This window comes from Tamandua tetradactyla, chromosome 2 (genome assembly GCF_023851605.1).
Source record: "Tamandua tetradactyla isolate mTamTet1 chromosome 2, mTamTet1.pri, whole genome shotgun sequence".
NCBI classification, from domain to species: domain Eukaryota; kingdom Metazoa; phylum Chordata; class Mammalia; order Pilosa; family Myrmecophagidae; genus Tamandua; species Tamandua tetradactyla.
The window spans coordinates 201,950,857-201,975,708 of NC_135328.1; the positions used below are offsets into that span (position 1 = coordinate 201,950,857).

General features: G+C 45.7%; 2 protein-coding genes across 21 annotated transcripts in view; one reads left to right on the forward strand and one right to left on the reverse strand.

The window, feature by feature from the left end:
- Nucleotides 1-19,353, forward strand: part of STPG1 (sperm tail PG-rich repeat containing 1) — a 124,889-nt gene extending 105,536 nt beyond the window's left edge. For 15 of the 17 annotated variants that reach the window (XM_077150863.1, XM_077150858.1, XM_077150857.1 and 12 more), the window contains 4 exons: nt 2,773-2,881; nt 7,109-7,274; nt 16,309-16,499; nt 18,114-19,353. In XM_077150863.1, coding sequence (XP_077006978.1) covers nt 2,773-2,881; nt 7,109-7,274; nt 16,309-16,499; nt 18,114-18,190 — 543 coding nt within the window. In that variant the 3' untranslated portion in view covers nt 18,191-19,353. The remainder of the gene's footprint in view (nt 1-2,772; nt 2,882-7,108; nt 7,275-16,308; nt 16,500-18,113) is intronic. The other 2 variants (XM_077150864.1, XM_077150871.1) reach the window with 2 other exon arrangements.
- Nucleotides 19,354-19,971: 618 nt separating this feature from the next.
- The window catches only part of GRHL3 (grainyhead like transcription factor 3), a 35,020-nt gene continuing 30,139 nt past the window's right edge, over nt 19,972-24,852 (reverse strand). For all 4 annotated transcript variants that reach the window (XM_077150831.1, XM_077150829.1, XM_077150828.1 and 1 more), the window contains one exon: nt 19,972-22,108. In XM_077150831.1, the coding sequence (XP_077006946.1) occupies nt 21,994-22,108 (115 nt within the window). In that variant the 3' untranslated portion in view covers nt 19,972-21,993. The remainder of the gene's footprint in view (nt 22,109-24,852) is intronic.

Below are 24,852 nucleotides of genomic sequence, written 5' to 3' on the forward strand. Positions count from 1 at the left end.
GTGGGCTACTCACCCTGAAGGGAGTTTGAATTTTGTTCTGTGTACTGAGAAACTCTTAAAGAGGGGTGGGAGGTGTGGGGCAACATGAGCCAATCCTTTTACAAAAAGATTCCTCCAGCTGCAGGGTGGAGGATGGATTGCAATGTGTGTTAAGAGTGGACTTTGAGAAACCAATTAGGAGGCTGCTAAGCCAACAAGAGAGTAGACAAGGATTGGCCCAAGGCAGTGATAATGAAAGTGCTAAGCCATGGTGCCTTGGCCATTCCCAAGAAAGGACCAGGTCACTTGGGAAACGGATGCATGTGCTGGCTCCCTGTACAGGAATAGCCTTCTCGGTGCCTTCCTGGCTGCATCATGCTGCAGGGAGTTGCTGTAAGGGTTTCACATGTCTGCCCCCAACTCCACTGCACATGCCTTCACCCAGCTTCATGTTACCAGTGCCCAGCACAGGACCTGCTATACATTAAACATGAAATCAAAGAAATAACATTCCAGTGGTATGTGGTCATTAATCTAGAAATGCTATTTCCCAAGTCAGAACTTTGTCCTTCTGCAAGTAGGTCATTTTAGGTGCATACTTTTTGTTCAATATTGTTTTAATATCACATAAAATATTCAAACATTATAGAAGCCCACGAAGTAGGAAGTGGAAGTGTCTCAGAATTCTACCACCCAAAGTAAACCACCATCAAAAAGCAGGTGCACATATACCAGTATTCATAGCGGCATGGTTCACAATAGCCAAAGTGCCCATCACCAGAGGAATAGATATATAAGTGTGGTGTAGATGTACAATGGAATATAGTTTGGGCATAAAAAGTTATGAAGTGCTGATACATACTACAATATGGATAAGCCTTGAAAACATTACACTACATGAAATAAGCCAGACACCATGGGATAAATGTGATATGATTCATTTACATGACATATCTGAAATTGGCAAATTCATAGAGACAGAATGTAGATGAAAGGTTACCTGGAACTAGAGAGAGGAAGGAATGGGGAGTCATTGCTTAATGGTACAGAGCTTCCATTGGTGTTGATGACAAGTTTGGGGAATAGAAAAGTGGTAATAGTTGCACGACATTGTGAATGTATTTAATTCCACTGAATTGTACACTTAAATATGATTAAAACGACAAATTATATGTTTTATACATTTTATCACATACACAAAAAAATCCAAAGAGTCCTAGTAGGCACATAAACAAGCATACATACAAACCAGGCACAATTTCTTTCATATTCTCTCCCTCCCTCCAATATTAGCATCATGCATTCCACGGTACACACACATTTTCCGATTAACTATGTCCTGGACTTTTTTCCATGGCAATACAATGAATCTGCATCATGCTTTTTCACCTGCTATTGGGGTAGGTGAATATTTCCCTAGTCTAACAGTAAGAATCATCCAAAAACACACACTCAGTGGATATAAAAATTCTCCCCTTTACAGTTGCTATTCCGTCTGGGAGAGGAATAAAGTGGTAGTGCTGTTTTGTCTATAGGAGGCTTTTTTCAGACCAGGAGAACAATGGTTGAGTTAACTGGTGAGGAGTAAAAATGAGATAATCCTGTTAGCCACACTGAGGAGTTTGCTTACCGTGATCCCCCACTTCTGTGTAGGAATCCTTTTCCGCAGTACCATGTTATTACCTCCACTCTGGTGACCTGGCTCCTCTCCCCATGTCCAGCAATTAGCCTGTTCCATCTGATCTTTTTGTTTGCCTTCTCTGCATGCAGTCTAGCCATTAGGACCCTGGGAAAAGCTAAATTCCTCTGCCTTTGTAAACACAAAATCAAATGCCATCTGCATTTCTTGAGAAACATTTTTCTTGACAAAGGAGTATCGCAGAAAATCAAACCATCCTGGCCCCAGCAAATAGTTTCACTCATTCCGTAAATGTTCCCAGCGGTCACAAGTACAATTTTTATTGCAGCTTTTATCTAATAAATACAGGGGGCTGACTGCAAATTGGCATCTAAAATATTTGATTCATATGTGACATAAGAATGATCTCAGCGTTCTTTTTTTTCCTGCTATTATTTTTAGAGTTCTGAACACACTGAACATTCTCAAATGTATATTGTGTAGTTCAGCCAAAATTCTTTGTTTCTGGTCAGTCCAGAAAAGTCAAAACAAGGGCGTGCTTACAAATCTGATCCTAACCTTAAATTATACCATTCTCTTGTATGCTCCAAATCCCACATTTATAGGACTGTTTGAGCAGTAAGGAATGCACCTTAGGGATCAGTGTGGAGAAAGGTAGGGCTGTATGTCCTGAAAGAATAAGAATACTAGAAAAAATAATGAAAATAGTGTATATGCATAGCATTACACATTTACCAAAACATTGTCCCATAGATTATTTCTGCTGGACACTTCTCCGCCCCCAGCAGACTGCTGCTGAAATAGAGCAGGGATTGTCTGATCCATTTTACAGATGAGAAAACTCAGGTTGTGCAGGTCCACACAGCTGTGCATGGCAGTAGCAAGCCCAGAAGCCAGGTCTTTGTACATCTCTTTCGGGTAATGTCCTTTGTACTACGTTGGGTCAACACACATTTGCTAATGATTGTTCCCAAGTTTCGAGTTGGGATGATAATGAAGGCAGAGCCAATGTAACCTTTTTAGCTCATTTCCTGAGACAGGCTTAAATTTAATTTTTTCACCCAAATTTACCACTTCGCAGGAATGATACCAAAGACAAAGAAAGGGAAGGTATTGAACATAGCATGCATATTTTCTCCCTCCCCCCTTACCAGGCCTCTGTCTCTTATTGCAAACAGAAAAATAATGTTTGTGCCCGAGCAGGGTTTATGTCAAAAACCAAAAGAGGAATTTTCACTGTTCCTGGAACAGGACCTCCCCCAGGTAAGTGACTGCTTTGTACTGGGCTTGATCTAAGGACTGATGTACTAGATTTGATTTGCAGGGCACCTGTTCTTTAATGGAGCATCTCTTCTAAAGGAGTTCAGCTTTGGGGAGGACAGAGTGGAGACAGGAGGTTCTGAGCCAAGAGGAGCAGGGTTAAGTATAAGACCAGCTCTCCCATTTAGGGTGGAACATCTGCTAGGGCTCTGGAAACAGTCCCCCAAAACAGCCTTGTTGGTCTCCTCCTTCAGGATCAGGCAGAGATGTGCAAACTCAAACCCCCAGGTGCCAACACAGGCAAACAGGTGGGGTCAGGTGGGGGTGGGGCAGCATCCTGCTCCTGCGAGGCTGGGCTGCAGAAGCCCTGCTCTCCTGTGCTTAGAGGTGGCACCGTCATGTACTCAGAAAACTCTGGTGCTGAGCACCTCTTCCCTGCAAAGTGTTTTCCATGCAGTCCTCACACATCAGTCCCCTGAGGTTCAGGTGCATGTCAGATGTCAGTAAATCTGCTTTTTACATGAGGAAACTGAGACTCAGAGTTGAATAACTTGCCCAGTTTCACAGAGCTCGTCAATGGCAGACCTCAGCCCAGAGGTGTCTGACCAAAGAGCCCGTTTTCCCTCCTTCATTCCAGCATATCTTTGGAAACTCCAGGTTTCAGGAATAACAAGAGCTTGCCTGTGTGTGTTTTCCCCAATGGGCTTGGAGAAAGGTATTGTACCTTTCCTACATTCCCCTGCCGCTTAGCAAAACGTTTCCAGAGAGACCTAGTTATGCGCAGTCTACAATCCAGGAACATTCCTCACCTTAGACCTTCCCTGATGGGTCCTGAGGACCCACCAGGAGCCCCCAAGCTAAGATGAAGAGCAGGGAGGATTTGCTTCTGCAGTCACACCTCTTAGTTGGGGGTGTGGATAAAATTGCAGTGCATGTCAGATGTCAGCAAATCCAGGTTAAAGTTAAGAAGATCAATCTGAAGCTGAATAACAACACCAGCCCTAATTAGGAGACTAAGCCCCGGTTAAAGCTCCTCTGCCTTGCATCATCTGTGGGGTAAAACCCCGCCTTGCTTGTTTATGCAGGAGAACAAAGACGGCATCCCTTGTGCTTGCCAGAGTCCCCACCAGTGAGCCTGGTAAATGTGGCCACCCTCTTGGCCAGCCACACAGGCCTGCTCCCTCCAAGGGGGGTCTGGAAGGGTCCCCAACCCCCTTGTAGCACTGAGCAGGAGAGTGAGAGGTGGTGGCTAGCATCCGAAAAGCCATCACTGTGTGCTGGGAACTTTTCATTATCTTATTGTATCTTAAAAGCCCAAGTAGCATGAATCTTGAAATTCTTAAGCTAAGTGAAATAATACAGACACAAAAAGCCAAACATTATCTGATGCCACTTATATGAGATATCTAGAATAGGCAAACTCATAGACACAGACAAGAGATTAGAGGTTTCCAGGGGGTGGGGGGAGGGGGAGTAGGGTAAAGAGTTTCTCTTCAGGACAATGGGAAAGTTTTGGTAATAGATGGTGGTGATGGTAGCACTACACTGTAGATGAATTAATGCCACTGAATTGTACACTTAAAAACAATTTAAATGGCAAATTTTGTTATATATATATATCCACAATAAAAAGAAAAGTACCAAACAAACATATCAAGTAATTGGTACCTGGCACATAATTAAGTGCTTAGAAAGTGTGAGCTACTATTGTTTTATCTCCATTTTTCAGAAGGGGAGTGACTAGCCCAGGGTCCCACAGCTGGACTTCTGTCCAGGCCGGGGTCTAGAAGCCCGATGCTCTTGGGAGACTCCTCCTCCCTGCAGCCCTGGGATCTGACTCGGCTCAAAGGCCTGGAGAATCTGCCCCCTGGGAGAAACAATGTGCTCTGACCACACAGCCAATCCTTCTCCCTCTTGGGAGAGGAAAGTGCTGCCATTTCTGCTTCACCCTCTCCGGGGTGAAGCCAGCCTTGGCGTGCAGCCGCCCATTGTCACCCGCACTACAGTCCCGCCTCTCAGTGACTCAGGACAAAGCACTCCTGGTTGCATTTCCTAAACTTCAGAGCTGCCCAGCACAATTCTAGGCACCTTACAAATTTCTTCTCTATTTTTCCTTTGTAAAAAGATTGTGAGAGCATGGAAAAATGCCTGTGTTAATTAAAATGTCACTTGAAAAACACAGGATACAAAATTGAAACCATGCTGTGAGCCGAACACCATGGAACAAAATCCATCCACACTCAGGAAAAGACAGAACATGAATATGCCAAAGTGTTAACATTAGTTCTCTCTAGGTCACGGGCTACAAATAGCTTTTTTCCTTGTTTCTGCTCTTAGTATTTTCCAGATTTTGCAAATCCAGAATTTTTAACCTTTTTTGAAAAGTGATTTTTTTCCCCATTTTACAAAAATAATGCATGTTTATTATAGATAATTTGAAACATAAAAAAAAAAAAATTTAGTAATTCCACCATTCAAAGGAAGTTAGTGTGTTATCATTTTGATGTCTCTCTCATATTATCTTTATTTCTCTCTCTCATAAATATATATAATTTTCCCAGGAAAAAAGGGGTATAATATTATAAATGCTCTTAACTAGAGTCTGCTTTTTAAATGTTAATCGTATATTGGAAATATCTTTTCATGTTATTAAAAATTCTTCTAAAACATCATTCTTAATGGATTCATAGTATCCCGTTCTGTGGCGGTGCCATAAATTAATGAACAGAGACCCTGTTGTTGGAATTTAGTTGTGTTAAATTTATCGCTAATATAAATAGAATGACAAAGAACATCTTTGTAGCTAAAAGTTTGTGTACAATTGAAATGATTCCCTTACATAAACTGCTTTAAGTGAAATTGCTAAGTCAGAAGGTATGTAAGATATTTAGGGTTTTTTATATTTCTGTCCAAATTGCCCTTAAGCACTGTGAAAATTAATCCTCCTGCTTAAGAAATGCCTGATTTCCCTCACCTTCACAATCACTGGTGTTATCATTTGAACAAATTCTTTGTTAATTTGTATCATATTGTTATTCTCGATACTTTTGCAATGGAAAAGTAAATTTTGTCTAAAACATTCAAATCAACTTTACAATGTTAAGAAAATTTGAAATATTTTTCCCACCCATAATGCTCCCACTCTGATGTAATTGTTTCCATTTTTCTGGATTCCTGCCCATCTTTATAACGATGCTTCCTTTTGTACATAGATGTCATCATAGTGTACGTATATAGAATTTTATGTTTGACTTCACTTTTTGTCACTCACCTTTATTTTCAAAAGCATTTCCATGTAGCTGTATGGCCTTCATATTTATCATTGTCAGGCGACATTCCATCAAATTGGGTTTTATTGCCGGTAGCTGTGCCCCAGTTCTTGAACATTTAGGCTATTTACAGTTTTTCACTATTGTCGCTACTGCTATTACATACATACATCTTTGTGCCTAGAGGTTTTCCATTCTATTGACTAATTTCCTTAATTTCTGAATAATGAGAACCCTGGGTCAACACGTGCTGACATCGTCAAAGCGTTGTTCAGCACTGCTGATTTGCCCTCCCAAACACCTGCACCCTCACCAGGATACCTACAGCTTAGGGCAAGGCTGCTTCCTCTTCTTCTCAGCCCAGGTCCTTGTCTTCTTCCTTGGAAGCTTTGTGCAGCCAAATTAATTTTATTCTGTCACCGTTTCTTGAGATGATGATTGTGGCATGGTGGGAAAAGCAGTGACTTTGGAGACAGGCAGCCCTGTCTCCACATAGTAGGTGCTCAACAAATACTTGTTGAATGCAGAATATTTATTGAGCAACTACTATGTGCCAGGTACTTAAAATCTTATTGAATTTTCATATGAACCCTGTTGTTAGAAGAATTATTTCTTACTTTATAGAGGGAAACTGGGCTTCAGCAAGGCTGCAAGATCTAAGTCCCTGGTTACTGGATGTCCTTTGGCAAGTTACGTAGTGTCTCTGAGACCCAGTTTCCTCACCTGTAGAAGGGAGACAGAAAGACGTATCTTGCTAGGCTGTTGTGAGGATTTATGAGCTAAGTGTGTGATATATGTGGCGTGGGTTTCTCTAAATGGTGAGCATTATTTTTAGTTATTACAAGTAGCCCTTCCATTTGACCATTCTGGAGTGGTACCGCCTTATAGTCATTAACTGTTTTTAATTTTTAATTTATTTGAGAAAAGTTCCTTATTTGATTCTGATATTTTTTCTCCTTAGGGCATTATAATATCAACGAATCCCTTGTGAAACAGTCACCAAAAATATTAATGTCTTGTTTTAAGTCAAAAACTGACCGTGGATTAAAACTGGTATCAACAGGCCCAGGACCCGGTTCTTACAACCCAAATGATCCCACCAAAGTCCCCAAAAAGAATCTTATCCCGTGAGTCCTGATCATTCTGATGTATCTTCTGGAAAGTGGTTCTGGGGAAGGGCCCCAAGCAGGCAGAAAAGGAAGGGGGCCACTGCCTGGTGGGGCCTGGCACTGGTTCACTCTCCAGGGCCTCTGCTGGCACAGAGTAGGTGCTCAACAAATACTGTTGATGCATAATATTTACTGAGTAACCATTGTGTGCCAGGAACTTAAAATCTTATTTAATGATCATAACAACCTTGTTATTGTATAAATTTTTATCCATATTTTATAGAGGAGAAAGCTGGGCTTTAGTGAGGCTGAGAGATCTACCTAAATCCACACGGCTGACTCCAGGTGCCACTGGGGATCTGGCTCAGAACTGTCTGGATCTTTCAAAGTTGCTCATGATGCTGTGCTGTTCTGGAGTTGAAATTATTTTGTTTTTATAACATAAAATATCCACTGTGTGTTGGGTGGGAGTGGGAGGTAGCAGGGCAGGACATGCAGAAACAGTGAAGCTCTCACAGTTTTGCACTGATGGAGGTTAAAAGGCCAGATTTTAGAGTTGGTCAGACCTGCTGAATTTGATCATCAGCTCCGCTGTTTTCATGCTGTGTGACTTTGGGCAGAGTACTAACCTCTCTGAGCCTCCATGCCCTCATCTGTAAAGTGCGGATAACTCAGGCTTCATAGGGTTGCTTTCAGGATTAAAAAAAAATGTCTGGCATGTAGTAGATGCAAATGATGTCTTGATACTAACACAATTTTAGAGGCAGGGATTTGTGTTACCATTTTTATTATCCTGTATAATTAATGTTACTTTTACCTGAGAGTCTCAAAAACTTCACTCACAGTGCTTATTTATTCCTGAATAGTTAAGAAGGGAGACTTCTAGAACATCTAGAACTAATTGCAGTTAAGGCCAGGCCCCCATCACCATCACTACATAGCCTCAGCCCTATGTAGTCTTCTCTGGGCAGTCCAGCAGGGCTGGGTCTTTTTCACAGTGGGTCAGAAGTCCAGGTAACCGGGAAGCTGACATCATTGAACATACTCTAACCATCAGCCCAGGACACGGAGATGGGTGTGGGGAAGTGATAAATCTTCCATGTCAAACTTAGGATGTAGAGAAGGGATTCAGATCTTAGCTGGCATCCACTAGGTAAGTCCCCTCTGCCCTTTTGTTTCTTGGGTTCTGCAGGTCGACCGTTCACAGGCTCCCAGGCTGGGACTAGGGGCAGGAAAGTCTCTAGAAACAGGCTCCCTCTAGACATCAGAGACTTCCTGCCTCTGGGCTGGCGTGGGGTCCCTGCTGCTTGTAAGCTGTCATATAGTAGTTAAGATGCTGGGCTTTGGACTTAGGCAGATTTGAGTATGAATCTCCTCTCTGAGCCTCAGTTTCCATGTTATTAAGTGGGATAAGAATCTAATCTCATAGGGATTCTGAGAATCAAAAGAGAAAGTGCTTGAAAATAGCTATTATTATTACTATTACTACCCTAGCTATTATAATTCATTGGCAAAGAAGCTCAAGTTCCAGCCTGAATCTGGAAGCTTCTTCAAGGAAAATGGTGAAATTGGTCAGGAGAGGAGAGCTCTTGGTTTCTAACTGCTTTACCCAGAGAAGTGTCATTTGGCTTTTGCTGAGGTTTGGACGAGCAGTTTGAAATGGTTCTTATTTTATGGTATTTGCGTCTGTCAGTCATGAGGCTCTATAGGTTTCTGGTTCTGTGCTGGGGGTGGGGGTGCCCAGGTGAACAGAACACTGCACCCCTGGCCAGGCCCACCTGGGAGCAACCCCAGACAAGGCAGAAGAGCCCACTACAAAATGCTGGGTGGCGCAGACCCCACAGTTCTAGGGCCAGGCACATCCCTTGTGGCCATGGGGGCAGCACATTAAGTGCTGTGGGTCTGGGAGTGTCTGATGCTCACCAGCCCTCTCTGAGGCTTCAGAAAGAAAGGATCCCTCGATAATACATCTGGGGAGCACTACACAGCAGTCCTCCCCACTGGGGGCATCCTGATACACAGAGGCTTGTTCAAGACTCTGAGGCCCACAGTAAAGGAACCTGTTAAATCCAGGGTTGCCCAAACTTGGGCTCACCCTGGTGAGTGGAGAGAGCCCCTGGCGTCCCCGCAGGACATTCGCACTAACTCTCCCTGTGGCCTGGGGCTGCTCCCAGCGTCTCTCTGGGCCTTAATTTCTTCATGTGAACAAAGGCGGTCTTTCCGTTTCTGACACTTGTTGGTCCTAGGTTTACCAGGTCACTCAGGAGGGCACATCAGGGGCCATGAGGGCCGAGCCAGCCCCAGCTGTGTATTAAATGGACTTCGACACGATAAAGCCAAGAAATCTGTAATCTCATTTAAAAATCAAGAAGATTAAATTCAAGTGTGGTTTGGACTATTCTTAAAAGCATTCATCTGTTTATGTTGAATGATGAAGAAACTGATATAATATAAAGAAAAAACATTGCTAAATATTGAAGTGTTGAAGGATATCCCAACTCCAGTCTCTCAAAGTTGAGTTCCGTTTCCTTTCCTGGGTTCCTGAAGGGAACAGAGAAATGGGTGTAGCCTGGGGGTCCATAAACTGGTGTTGCGGGCCCTGTGAGTGTGCATTGTTTCCTCCCCACGTTTGTGTATCTTTCATTGAGGCTTTGCTCACATCAAGGAGAATCTGATCATCTTCAGATCTCCTGGGCTGCGTGGGGCGGCCATGAGGCAATTCAAGAAACATCCTGTTTCTCTTCCCAAAGCAGATGCAGCTTCAGGTGCCTGTTCACATACATGGGACATAATGTGAAACCTGTCCTTGTTTGTCCTGGCTTAAAATTGCTTGGTTCCCCATCTTGAGTGGATTTATAGCTTGCATAGCTCTGCTTTCTTCAGGATGCAGGAGGAATGAGGAAGATGTTAATTCTCCCTCAATTTGTTAATCCCGTGTTTCCAATCCCAGACAGGTCAGAGGTTGAATGATATGTCAGGAGAGCTCAGGATGTGGGAATAGACCTATCAGGTCTCCTGGGGAGCAGCAGAGGCAGTGTGGCACAGGGGTCACTAAATCCCCAGAGAATTCAAATTCATCCGCCTTGAATTGGAATGAGAGCACCTCATAAGGTGATTGCAAGGATAAAATAAGGACATCTGTCCAGCTCACAAGATCTGACTTGTGCTATGCGTTTGATAAATAATAGCTTATGTTTTTATCAAAGTGTGTAATCAGGTCCTTCTTACATTCATCTGATGTTTCCTGAGTGGCTGCTGTGGGCCGATGCTGTGCAAGGGGCTCATGGTGTGTTAGCACAGGCATTTCTGGGCTCCCTTGCCGAAGAACACGTCATGGGGTGTTTCTTTGCTGTGGCCACATTGCTGACTCAAAAGCTAAGAGGGTTTATCAGCTTCCAAGGTGTCTTTAGAAGAGAAGTGTCAGCCAAGGTTTCGCTTCTTGAGGTCTTCAATATCCGTAAGAGTGGTGACTCAGTGAATTAGGGTGAGTCAGGTTAAGGGTTTTTGGAGATCAAAATAGTTCCTCGTAGGTAACTACCCTCCACCTCATGCTCACCAGCCAAGAAGTGAAACACCCAGTGACATCTTTCTAACCCTCCTCACTTCCTGGAGTTGTTAGGCCCTGGTTCTGCACAGACACGCCGTCCTGTCACAGCTAGAGCAGAACAATCAAGCCCTGTTGGCCCCACTCCAATTTGGGTAATTACGTTGGACCCACCTAAAGTTCCCCTGGGATTTTCAATTAGATATGGGATGCTTCCTCCCAAGCAGCTATTAACTGTCACCCGCTACCCTGTTAAACAGATACTGCATTCCATCCCAGAGGCAATTGGCTGCCCTTTAATGATGAGAAAAAATTGCCCCTTTCCCCTTCTTGACCCTGGGAATCCCTAAGGCAGAGTGAATATGTGCCTGGGAGTGTCCCGAGGGTCTCGGATGCCTTCCTCAGTGACCTGCTGAGTCCTTGGAGACATTCATTATTCTTGGCGATTTGCAAACATCACATTGGAAGCTGCAAACATACTTAATCCAATTGCAGCCAACTCAGAGCCTTTGATAGATGTTTTCTTTCCACGGAGCAGGACCAGGGTGACGTTTATAACTGAGTAGTGAGGCTCATAAAAGCCCTGGAGACAGTGCACTGTGGGCTGCCCTAGGTTTGATCTGGCCTGACCTCTGTGATTTGTGCAGCCCACCTTGACATGGAGGGACCCAGCCCTGATGATGATAAAACCAGCAGGTGGGGTTTCAAATGTCTGAACCACTCCTTACCTGCCATCACCACTGCTTTTCTCTGCAGTTCGCAAATGTCTCTAAGCACCTCCCAATAGACCCAGAAAAGGGCTAGAGGCCTCAGAGATGAGTAAGACACAATCACCTCCCTTGGAGAGCTAGGCAAGCAGAAAGCATAAACAATCTAATGTGTTATGTTCGGAGAAGAGAATAATAATAAATAGCTAGACTATATTGAGAAGCCAGATCCACTGAGCTGAGAGCTTTCACAGAGATCACCTAGGGTCATCCTTCCACCTCTCCTACAGGTTGAGGTTATTTATAGCTTACAGGTGACGTGCAGGTTTGCCAAGGTGGTGGAGCTGGGATTCAGAACCAGGTCCACCCAACTCCAAAACCAATGCTCTTCCATCAAGCCACAGGAAGGGAACACCCAGGACAGTCAGAACAAGTGGTGGGGGCGGGGGCCCGAGAAAAAGGTGGCACCGTGAAGAATGAGTAAGAGTTGATAGGGAAAGAAGGTGTTCTTGACAGAAGGAACAGCCTGGCAAAGGCATAGAGTCATGGGACAGGGTTGCGTTGGATGTTTCTGGAAGGTAAAATGGCAGCATGGGGACCTAAGAGATTAGTCTCGTTTGAGAGGCCATAAATAGGAGTTTCTCCTTTAGCTTCTCCTCAGGGTCTGTGAGGAGGGATGATCAGAAACAAGGGAACAGTTCAGAAATCACAGGTGGTGGGTCAAGGGTTGAAGGAGTCCATCCATCTCAGTCTCCATCACCTTGCATCCCAATTCCATCCATGTGGGGCTCCATATGCAGCTGGTTATGGCTGCTAATTATGCAGCGCTTGCCCCTGCTATTCTGTCTGCTGGAAATGCCTTCCCTACCTTTTCTACTTGAAGAATTCCTCCTCATCTTCCAGGGCAAATGTTACCTCTTCCAGGATGGATTTCTGATTCACCCAGTTAGAATTAATTCCCCCCTCTTTTTTTTTTTTTTAATTTCTGTGCTCTCAGTGCATAGAATTTTTACCTCTATTCTAACAGATTTCATGTTTAAAAATATATATGTATACTTGTGCTTTATGTTTACTTTTCATAATAATCCTGGGTGACAGGTGTCATCCATAATTTTGCAGATGAAGAAACCAAGACTTAGGGAGGCTAGGAATGCAGCTAATGAACAGAGAAGGAGAGATTTGAACCCAGGTCATTCTAATGGCAAAGTTGGTGGTTTTTAAATTCTCTCTTTTTTTTCATGGGCAGGCACCGGGAATCGAACCCAGGTCTCCGGCATAGCAGGCGAAAACTCTGCCACTGAGCCACTGTAAAGTTGGTGCTTTTATTTGCTCCAACAACCGCCTTAGATTGTCACTAATCACGAACTCACCCTTCTCCTGCAGTGGACTGCGAAGCCCTCAGGGACATTCAGCGTCTGTGCCTTAGTACAGAACAGGCTGGACTCCCCAGAGTGCCCGGCACAGGACCTTCCACTGCTGGCACTCACTGAAGTACTGTAGAGCTGGGTCCTGGGGCTGAGTCTCTCCGGGGCTAAGTTTTGTTTTTGTTTCTTTGTAACCAAATCTTTTTATTGCAACATTGTAGCTGGGAGTGAGAAACATTTCAAAGTTGAGTGAATATATTTTTATGAAGATTTTGGGAAAAAGAGAAACTACCTTGAAATTAGATGCCAAGTTCATTGGTTTTTGCTGGATGAAATATCTCATGAAGTAACCTAGTTTGGCCTTTTTTAAAAATTTTTATTGATACAACAATGTACAAGCACATATTCCACATATGGCATACAATCAGTGGCTCACAAAATCATCACATAGTTGTATATTCATCACCATGATCATTTTTAAGAACATTTGCATCACTCCAGAAAGTGAAATAAAAAGAAAAAAACTCATACATACCATACCCTTTACCCCCTCTCACTAGTATTTCCATCTATCCAATATACATATTTTTTAATTTTAACATTTGTTCCCTCTATCATTTATTTATTTTTAATCCATGTGTTTTACTCATCTGTCCATACCGTAGATAAAAGGAGCATGATACACAAGGTTTTCACAATCACACAGTCACATTGCAAAAGCTATATCATTATACAATCATCTTCAAGAAACATGGCTACTGGAACACAGCTCTACAGTTTCAGGCACTTCCCTCTAGTCTAATACACCTTAATCTAAAAAGGGGATACCTATGTAATGAGTAAGAATAACCTCCAGGATAATCTCTCGACTCTGTTTGAAATCTCTCAGCCACTGACACTTTATTTTGTCTCATTTCTCTCTTCCCCCTTTCGGTCAAGAAGGCTTTCTCAATCCCTTCGTGCTGAGTCCCAGCTCATTCTAGGATTTCTGGCCCATGTTGCCAGAGATATTTACACCCCTGGGAGTCATGTCCCACGTAGAGAGGGAGAGGACAATACATTTGTTTGATGTGTTGGCTAAGAGAGAGAGGCTACATCTGAGCAACAAAAGAGGTTCTCTGGGGGTGACTCAGGCCTAATTTTAAGTAGGCTTAGTCTATCCTTTGTGGGAACAAGTTTCATATGAACAACCCCCAAGATTGAGGGCTCAGCCTATTGATTTAGTTGTCCCCACTGCTTGCAAGAATATCAGAAGTTCTCCAAATGGAGAAGTTGAATTTTCCCCCTTTCTCGCCATTCCCCCAAGGGCAGTTTTATTCACTGTTCAAATCACTCTGGGATTTATCAGTCTCCCCTCTATATTGATGGAGTAAGGGTGAGGCTCCTCTCTCACTGAGAATGTTGGGGAGACACTGAGAGCCTGCTTCAGCTCCTGCAGAATATCCCTGGACACCTCATGTTCTTCTCAAAGGATGGGCTTGGGGGTGACCCAGACCACTGGGACTGAACGAGGTGACTTCATCCAGTGGGTGGTTCATTCCAGCTCTAATTTCCAGAAATCAAGCCCATTTCTCAATGCTGTCAGTCATACATTTAGTAGATTGGGGGGGGGGGGATTGTTGGGGGAAGAGGGTTTCATAGAGGATCCACAAGATGGAATAAGGAGAAGTCAGTGTTTATTTATAACGTGGAGAAGTCACTGATCATACACTATAACCAGGTCTTCCATGCAGAATGGAAGGGATTCCAGGAGGAACCTAGCATAGCACTAGCACATAGTAAGTGCTCAACAAAAGTAGTCGTTCTTAATCATTATCTCTGCAGCCTGCTGCTTGGTCACAGAGGAGCAGTGGAGCCTCAGGAATGGGAGATTTGGGGCCTGCTCACACCAGAGCCTCCCTAAAATGGGTTGGACACTCCCACAGCTGGGGAGAACCTTAAAAGCCACCATGAACCTCCTAGTGGCTCACATCTTGTGCTGGGATTAGCAATGGGCTTGGATGCTTATGTTTAGGGGAAAGGTGCTATGCTAGCTGTTCTACATATGTCATGACTCCCTTGTAAAGAGCAGATGTTATTGCTCCTTGCCACCGACACTGACGTACAGAGAGTCGGGGGACTTGTCCAAGGTCTTGCGGACAGTGAATGGCACATCTGGAATTCAGACTCTGGTGTGTGTGACTCCAGAACTCACTCCCCTCTACCATGATGCCTTCCCCAAATTACTAGGCATGAGGAGATGTGTTTTAGTTCCGGCTTTATCACTAACTTGCCATGTGGCCTTTGTTGAGTTACCTTTTCTCTCTGGGCACCAATTTTTCTTTGGTAAAATAAGGAAGTTGGGTATGACATCTCTGGGGTCCCTCTGGCCCTCTGAGTCTGAGAATACCTCTGCCTGGGAAGGTAGGCAAAGGGCAGCAGGCTCCCAGTGGTTAGAACTGCCAGGCCTCCTTCTCTGCCTGAGGGGTCTGCTCAGAGGTGGGGTCCAGATCCCTTGGCCACACAGTTCTCTGAGGTCCTTTTCTTTGGTGAGAGACTTTAGAGAAAGCTGCGTAAGCATCCCCTCTATTGCATGGTCCAGAGAGTTGTGGGTCCCGTATATCAATCCCAGAATTTGATGTGCAACCTGGGTCATAGCTGGAAGGGACCTCAGAGGTCATCTTGTCCAATCCCCTCACTTTACAGATGGGGAAACTGAGGCCCAGAATGAATTAGCAACAGAGTACAGGCTCCATTCATTCATTCATTCCTTCTCTGAATACCACAGATAAACGATAGACTCCCTTTCCTGAAGGAAGGGAAGACAGACCTGAAAACACAAATCACGATAGAAGCATGAGTGTTATGCAGAGGACACTTGATTTCTAACCCAGGCATTGTCCACTCCTGCCTCCTGCCTTGCCAGGAAGAGATTTAGTAGATTTTGAATGTCAATGCAGGAATGGCCTCTGGAGATCTGCTAGTCTTGGGATGGCAAGTCCCTGGGACGTGGACTGTCTCTTCCCCTTCCCTGGCCCATGGCAGACATTGCAACGGATCACCAAAACCTCTGCATTGAGCCCCCGTGCAACCTCAGAGTTCTTTACAAAGAGATACAGCCAGGTACACCAATGGACCAGAGCTGGCCTGTTGGACAGTTGCTGCCTGCCACTACTGACAGTTTACACAACCTCTACACAGACAGAAGGTGCTGGGCTCTCACTACAGGCGGGGCCCATTCTGAGTGCCAGGCTTGCTGTGCGTCACCTCACTGAATCCTGTCAATGAGGTTCTAGCGTGACGGTCACTAGATGAGGAAAGCGAGGTCTCCTAACCACGGAGCCACGTCTCCTGGGGCCAGCCCCATCCCTTTGCAGACTCCTTGTCTGTGTTCTAAATCTGGTATTTTCCCAACAGTCTGCATCAGTGACACCTTCAACATTTTGTATTTTCTGAAGGAAAAACCCCATGCTGAATTTCTCTGCCCAGCCTCTGCCTCTGCCCCCGAAGCCTCCTCTCCCAGGCCCTGGTCAGTATGAGATTGTGGAGTACGCTGGGCCCCCCAAGCATTTCATCTCTAGTGCGTCGTTTGTGTCCAGCACCAGCCGGTGGACAGGGGCTCCGTCCCAGCCAGGACTGCCCGGCCCAGGTCAGATGAGTGTTTTAACTGACTATAAAAAACAAATCTTCTGAAATTGTTTGTCATTCTTGGGCCATCAAAACCCACTTATTTATAAGCTGTTGCCACACAGGGTACAGGGGTTAGAGTAGATTTAGAAAGTTATTAGCTCACATTTTCAGAATACAGAATATAAAAGTTGTGGTTTTGTTTGTTTTAAGTTGCAAGGATTCTTAAGAGAAAATCCAGACAAGAGGTTCATAACTGATAACTATGAATGTCCAAGAAGCTCAGAGACAGGCTCCTGAGAGTCCATGACCCTGAAATTATATACATACTTGGTGCAGATATACATTTTTTCTCCAGGGGAAGGGGCCATACATTTTGTCAGATACTCAAAAAGGTTCATGTTCTTAAAAATGCTTAAGCCACTGGTCTACTCTGGCCGAGTCATTTTACAGATAGGGAAGACCTGGTGGGTACGATGCTCATGAACCCAGTGAGTTAGTGGTTAAATTTTAATTATTTATATTTAATTAATTTATAATTATTTAATAAACTTAATTTTATTAATAAAGTAATAGGTATTCATTTGGTAAATAAAACAGAGAGTGTTCAATGGAACCACTCTTTTAAGCCAACTAGTTCAACTCCTTTTATTTACACACCAGACTGGCAGGTATACAGGTGGGCAAATGAGGGAGGAGGAAAGCAGAGCTGAGTTGGCTGTCATGCCCACTCATATAAGTAAAATGAAAATGAGCCAGATAAGGAGAAACTCATCCTCATAGCTTTGGCCTTGGAGATGCAGTGATATTCAAACCCAAAAGGCCACTGTGATCTGCCATTGGGGTCATCTGGCCATTCCAGGGAAAAGTCAGTTTGTTTTGGCAGATGTAAAATTGCTCCTTACCCATGATGGGCTGACATGGCCTGGGATCCTTGTTTGACCCTCTTTGGCACAGCCCATTAGGGAGCTTTTGCTGAGTGCCTTCCCCACACCAAGCACGGGGTCAGGTGCCAGGCACACGGATGCAGTCCAGTTCCTGCTGCTATGGACCCCTAGGCCTAGGGGGAATTTCCTGAGGGTCCTCCTGGGTAAATGCATATGCAGGTGTCTGCTTTCTTGGTTTCCAGTGGGCTCCCATCAGCAGTTTCCCAGGTACACCGACTGAGGGGCTATCCACAGGACCCTTGTCAACCAAATCACTGTCAGTCTGAGAGAATCCAGAGCCCTCAAAGCTTCTGCTTCCCAAGCTCTGCCTGGTTGTGGCTGCTTGTCTCCTAGAGAACCATGTCTGCAATTGTCATGGTTTTCACTTTTCCAAAAATTTCTGAAATCAGAACAAAACTCCCCAAAGCCAGAAAATCCCTTTACTCAACAATTTTTTTCAAATTTCATAGAATATTGGTTTGCAAATTTTCCTCTGTGTTAAAGAAATAGGAGGCCAGAGTTTGAGTCATGTGACCATGGGCGAGCCCCTTCCTCTCTCTGTCTCCCCACATGTAAGATGCAGGGGCTGGGACAGGGACCTCCTTGGCCTTTCCGGCTCTCACACAGGATACCAGGGAGTCCATTACTCCAGTGACTGGCCTGTTCTCTCACAATGCTGTCTCTCTCTCTCTCTTTCTCTTCTTTTGCAGCCACTTACAAGCCAGAGTTCCCAGGAAAGCAGTCCTTCCTCTACAATGAGGACAAGAAATGGATCCCAGTGTTGTAATGACATCGCAGGAGCTTTGGGAGAGCCTGGCCACCAGCCCAGCCACCCAGGTTCCCCATGACATTCATTAAGAGAATGTGTATTATGTATTTAACACCTGATGGCTTGGGAGGCAGCTGTCCCATCCCACTAGGTGTTATGCTGGGCTGCTATGTTTGTCCTTGTTTGGAGCTGCCTCCTAGAGACAGGGCCTCCCACCTCCACTGACTCAATGGTTTCCTGAATGAAAATGAGGAGTGGATAAAGCCTCCCCTGGTTGTTTCACCATGCACTGCCCAGGCTGGTGACTGGCACACGTCCCTACCACTGACTTCAGGGGCTGCTGAAGCACAGATTCCAGGGAAAAGAACCACTCCATTACAAAGCCATCTGATGGCAAGTTCCCAGCCTGGAAAGACTAGATGCTCAGCTAGGTCTCTGGGACCCACATCGTATGTGCAGAATGGACAGTGGAAAGCTGGGGCCCAGGCACCAACCCATTCTTCTGGCCTTGGCTTCCAGACAGAGACAGAAGTGTTGCAAAGCCTTTGTCTCTCAGCTGCAGGAAGAACATGGTCACCATTGTAACTTGTACTCATTACTCACCTCCTGGAGAGGCTGCCACATAAGTTCGTTGGCTCTTCATTCAGCTGCAGACATGGACAGGCTCCTGCTGGAGCCAGAGCCCTGGAGACAGCGTCTGGGGACAGGGAGACCAGGTCTCATCCTGCTTCTACAGTGTTCTTCTTCCTGACCTTTCCCTTTCCCCAGACTGGGGCTCCATCCCCTCCCCGCCCTCCTGCTCCAGTGTCAGGGAAGGACTGGACCAAGTTTGACACAATCTTTAAAGAATCTTTCCTGGCCTGCCAAACTGTTTCTTCTCAGAAGAACCAAGAGAAATAGAAGTAAACTTATGTCCCCTCTTCCCCCAAATACTGATGTCATTTTTCATTCTTCTAAGTGGAGATCTCTCCCCTTTCCTCACCCACCTCCTCCGCCAATCCACAGTGGCAAAGCCTCTCACCTCCCCTTGGCTTTCTCCTTTTGCTTTTCTCTGTGAATGTTACATCCTGGACCTTCGTGTAAGAACTGGCCGCTGTTTGACTCTCCCTTTGGTGAGGGGTGGATGAGGAAGGGGAGGGAGAAGGATGGAATAACTTATCCAATTAAAGTAAATTTTTGCCTCTCACAAAAACTGTCCTTTTTATGAACTTCAGATTCCCTCAAGGGCCCCATTGCTCTGGAATGAAGTGAAAGGCAGCCTGGAGCCAGGGAGTCAGGTCCACAGAGCTCACGCGCAGGGCACCTTGGAAACCCACTGTGTCCTCTCAGTAAGCCCTGGATTTAAAGGTAGAAACACCTGTGCATCTATCCTCTCGGGACCTCAGCTTTGCCTTGAAGAGTTGGATAAGAATCCAGCGACTCCAAGGTCGAATACTTGCAGGAATTGGGTGAGCAGAGCAATGAGTAAAGCGGGTCAGGTGGGAAAGGGAACTTCAGAAACCGAGGCTACTGCCTCTCCAAAGGGCCACCCAACACATCAGCTAATTGTGGCAGATATGCAGATTTTCCTGCCTATAGAATCTGGAAAAAAATTTTAAATGCAAAAACTCTTGGTTTGCAATGTTGACAACTATATTTCAGTAAAAAAATTTTTGTTTAGGCCAAACCGTGTTGTCACTGTAGCAGCAACGCTTGGGGTAGGCGGAGCCACTCTGGATGCGCCACAGAATCCCTCGGGGCAATGCCAGGTGAGCCATATTGGGGTCTAAGGCAAAAGAAAACATCAGCAATACTAATCCTGGCTTTAAAACTTCGATATTTTATTCATCATGGCTTTTTTTTGCATTAAAAAAACAGAAACAAAAACATTGCATTGAACTATTGTTTGTCTTGATTACATTTGTGCAAGAGGCTAGTGCCTCACTTGCCTCACCCTAGTCCCAGCCCTGACTTAAGGGAGGGGCTTGGGCATTAGGACTATAGGCTGACTGTCAGAGCTTGGAAGTCCTTAGAAACATCCTTGATTTGCAAACCTTTTTCCTTTTTTTTAAATTTTTTCATTCCAATGAAAGTTTTTCTCTAAGATTTAACCCTAAAGCTTGTAGAAAAGCAAAGCTGTTATGACTGAAGTCTAGAGAGGATACTTAGGGCCCTGCCTGCTGCTCTGTCCCCTGCATCATGGTGGCCTCTGAGACACTCCAGTGCACACTGAGGCTCTAAGGATGACAGTTCCAGCCAGTTCCCACCGTTGGTGGGGACTCCCATCCTTAGAGCCTCACCCTATTTTATGGCCAAAGAAACGGAGGCCTAGCACAGTAGTGGTGTGTTCATAGGAGTGTGTTCCAAAAAAAAAAGAGAGAGAGAGAGAGAAAAAAAGGCCTGATTTGTTCTCTAGGGGACATAGAACCTCTAATTTGTTGCACTGGTCAGTTTCCACAGTGTAAAAAGTCCCATGGCCAACTTCAAGCTACCAACACAATGTCACTGTTGAGAGTTGAGAAGAGGGGCCCAACTGCTTGTGAGCTGGTAGGAACCAACTCTAGGGAAACAGATTTGATCTAGAGAGTTAGGGGAAGAGTTGGCCCAAGATCTCAGGCCATCTGGCCCCCAGCCTTAGGATCTGTCCACTGCCCCTAGCTAGGAGGTCCTCACCGAGGTCATTCTGGACTCGTCCCAGGATGTGGATAACTCTAGTTAACCAAGTGGATGACCCTAAGGTCCTAACATTCAGCTGTACAGGACTGTGCAGGGCCAAAGGCCTGGGTCTCAGGACTCGCCACCTTCAGGGAAGGACCCTTTGCTTTGCCAGCACCCAGCACTGAGCCCCACTGCTCAGGTCAAGGACAGACGGTGCCCAGGATGGAGTCAGAGTTCCCAGGAAAAAGGAGAGAGACCTCATCTAAAAGGATTCAAAGAGAGCTCTTGTCTACCTTAGCCCCTTTTCCTGAAGACCTCTACAAAACAACAGTGTGGCATTTGAAGTAATACATAGATAGAATTTTATTACTAAATACCATATGAGTATACAAAATGCATAATTGAATAACAGCTAAAAAAATAGTCCAAGAAATGTGTAACACACATTTTTTGAAATGATAAAAATGTATCCATGAAAAATATAAAATGTTGCATATATATACAATATATATTTATATATATATATAACATAAATTGAAAACTGTAAATAAGAAATGTATACAACAGTGAGTGGGCAGGCAGTAGTTTTACACAGCAGTCATTCTGTTCCAGATGGTCAGTTCTATTATTTACATCTTGCATTGAGGAAGTTAGTGAGAAAGAGATTGTTTCCACAGGTAGGTGTCTTTAAAAGTCATTTGCACTGAAAAACAGGAGGTTTCAAGTTCACTGACCCAAGGGTGAGAGATCCTTGGTTTGAAGTTGATGGAAGAATCAAGTCTGGTAGCTGGACAAGAATGAGTCAGGAGCACTGCTGTGCTGGGGGAAAGGGTCTGCCGCCGCCATCCGAGTGGGGCCTGCTGGAGAGCGGCCGCAGGAAATGGTCTTTTGAGGAGGAAACAGTCGGTACATGTTACCGAGATGACAGAGCCCCTGGGTGGGTGGCGCTGGCGGGAGGTTCCGGGAGTGGATTCAAGCATGAGATGGGGGTTCAGATCAGGAGACCTCCAAGGTCCCCTCTGACATCTGTGGGTTTATGGCTAGAGGGTTTCTTCCCTCAGGGAAGGTGTTCAAGTAACAGCACTGAGGCTTGTGGAAAGGTTGTAAGTGGCACGGGGCCACTTTCCAGCTGACTCCTGGCAGGAGCCTATACCACGAGGTCCAAAGGTTTGGCTGCTCGGGCCTTACAGCTCCTTAAGGATGATCTGAATCTTGCCGTCCAGCTCCCCCATGTCCAGCAGGAAGGCCACGTGGTTGCTGTAATGCTGAATAATGTTGTTATCCATGTTGACCAAGATTCTGGAAGAGAGGAGGAGATGTGGTTAGAATATGGCAGGGCCCCTGGCCATCTTATTTTCAGACCATCTGAATGACAGTGATGATATGGTTACTGCCTGTTGGGTGCCCTCACCATCTCAGTCTCGACAAAGAGCCTCTCTGGGCTTCGTAGCTGTGCTACAAGGTCAGAATAACAGCCCCACTTCACCGGGAAGGTACACTGCCTAAGTGGCCAAGCCACGACTCAAACCCAGGCCTGTCAATGCCCATGCCCCTGCCTACTTCACTAAATTGCCTCTCTCCTCAAGCACAAAAGGGTAGACATATTTAGGTAACTATTGTGTTGATTTGGAGGAGACAGAGCATTTCCTTAGTCTCCAGGCCAGATTGAGAACTTGGACACAGAGTGTGAGTTCGAGTCCAGGATGTGTGGCGGGTGGACCAGGGCAGTCTGGGTTCAGCAAGAGGCTGTGATGTGCCATTCAGGTATGGGTGGCTGAGTCTCTAGGTTCTGTTCCTCACGAAGCTGAAATGTCAGGGGGTTGGGACAATAGGTGTGAGGGGCTTAGCCCACCCTCTCTCCACTCTTTCCAGGCCTGGACCTGGGGCCAAGCAGAGAAGGGCAGGACCTCTGTGGCCTTGGCCCTTTGCAGAAGGGCCAAGAAGAAGTTTATGCCAAAGGGCACCCTCTAGGAGTTGCTCTCTGATGAAGGATGTACCAGGATGTGACCTGACCTGACACATCAGCTTTCTCTTTGCCCCTTCCCTGCTAAGCTGTCTGCATGTGATGGAATTGGGTATCACTGTCCGTTCACCCATCCATCTACCCTGACGTCCACCTGTCCTTCATCCATCTATCCATTCATCCATTTGTCCCACTGGCATTTGCTGAGACCTTTCCAAGTACAGGTTCCTGGTTCCAGAAACAAGATGAATTAGCCCTAGACCCTGCCCTCCAGGAGTTTAGCATCCTGCAGGGACTGGGAGAATGAATTCTTAGAACCATATTACTCCAGTTCATAGACGGAGAAGCCAAGATTAGAAGAGGAAAAATCACTTGCCCAAGTTCACACAGTTAATAGATGGCAAAGAAACAAAAATCCCTAGAAACACAAGTTAGGAAGTGGCCTACATAAGGAAGGCAAAATGCAGGGCTGTGGGAAAGTTTGGATGAGGGTGAGATGATTTTTAGCAGGGCATGAGAATCCCTGTTATCTACCTCCTGGAACATAGATATCTGCTTTCATGAGGACGCGATGGGGAGTGGGGTGAGCAGGGTCTCCCCCAGTCCCGTCCCCCAGGCTCCAAGATGCAGAGGGATAACAGGAGACAGCTGTGAGCCTGCAGCCCAGACCAAGGCCCAGTCATCTTTGCCAGCCTCAGCCAAGCAGTGCTTCCTTGAGGAAGAAGATTGGGGCTTGGGGCTCTCAGCAGCCTGCGTGCTGCTGGCAGCCAACGTTTAATTACCGGATCCCATTTCCTCGGGTCCTGTTTGGAGTTCCTGCATTTCACAGAGACATCTTTGTCTGGGGGCCGGAGGCACTGAACAAACCAGAAGAGACCAGGGCTGGGGCAGACAGGTGGATGCTTTGTCAGGGTTTTCTGTTTGCCGGTTTCATAGAATGACATGTACTGGGTGCTTCTGGGGAGCCTGGCACTGTGTGAGTGCCTCCGTCCTGCTGGCCAGGAAGAGCCGCCCAGCAAGCCCAGAGCTTGCACCTAGGTGAGGATCCCACACACGGAATGGACTCCTTTCCCCTCAGAGGTCAATGCTAACTGAGCCCCGAGAGGCAGGGGGGCTCGTCAGGAACCATTGTCACAGAATGTGGGCCTCCTGTCACTTTCCAGCTTCTGTCTTCTGCCCTGGTCCCATTAAGCCCCTGGCTAGCTGCCAGCAAAAACAATGTATTTATTAATCTTTCAAGCACTCAGTGGTGCTTATAAAGCTGATTGCATCTACCTTTGTCCAGAGAACTTTGGGGAGGGTTTTATGAAAATAAACTAGGCCACTGATTAGTTTCCTGTTCTTCAGATGAGGCGGGTCTCACTCCCAGGGAGGCAGCAAATACGCCTGGCCTCTCCTCTCCCAAGAGGGTTTTGGGGAATATTTTCATTTGGACATTTCAAACAATCAGAGCACTGAGGTTTTCATGGTTGGGGGTGCGGCTGCATGTTGGGATGGGGGTGGTGCCTCCAAAGGGCTGTTGAGTGAGGGGAGTTCTGCTCTGGGCTATGGGGCTGGGCAAATAAATTGGCCACTTGACCAAAGCGTTTTTTGCCCACAGCCTTTATTTGCTTAGCGGTTAGAGGAACAAGCAGGAGGCAAGATAAAGTAGTAGGTGCGTGTACAGGCTTTAGACAGACCTGGATATTTTCTGCCAATTATAACTCTGTGACCTTGTCACTACTCTGACCCTCAGTTTCTTCATCAGTGAAAATAGAACTAATCATACCAAGCTCAAAGGGTCAGTGAGATGAGGCTTGGGAGTTATTTATGGAAAGTGCTCCAGTTGGGGCGAAGGGGCATCCTTCTGTGTACCCCCTCCCCTCTCCCCACACAACATGCACAAAGGCATTTTCCGGCTCCCCAGTCCAGGCTGTGGTGGATATTTGTAAGGGAGGCCTGACACAGGTGGGGCTGCTGCCGGGGGCGTGGGCACTGGCACCCTAGGGGAAGTGGGGCTGGGCTTGTCTGGGCAAAGCAGAGCCTGCCCTCAGCGGTGAGGTGGATTCAGCTCCAGAAAGCGTGTGAGCCCCAGTTTGAA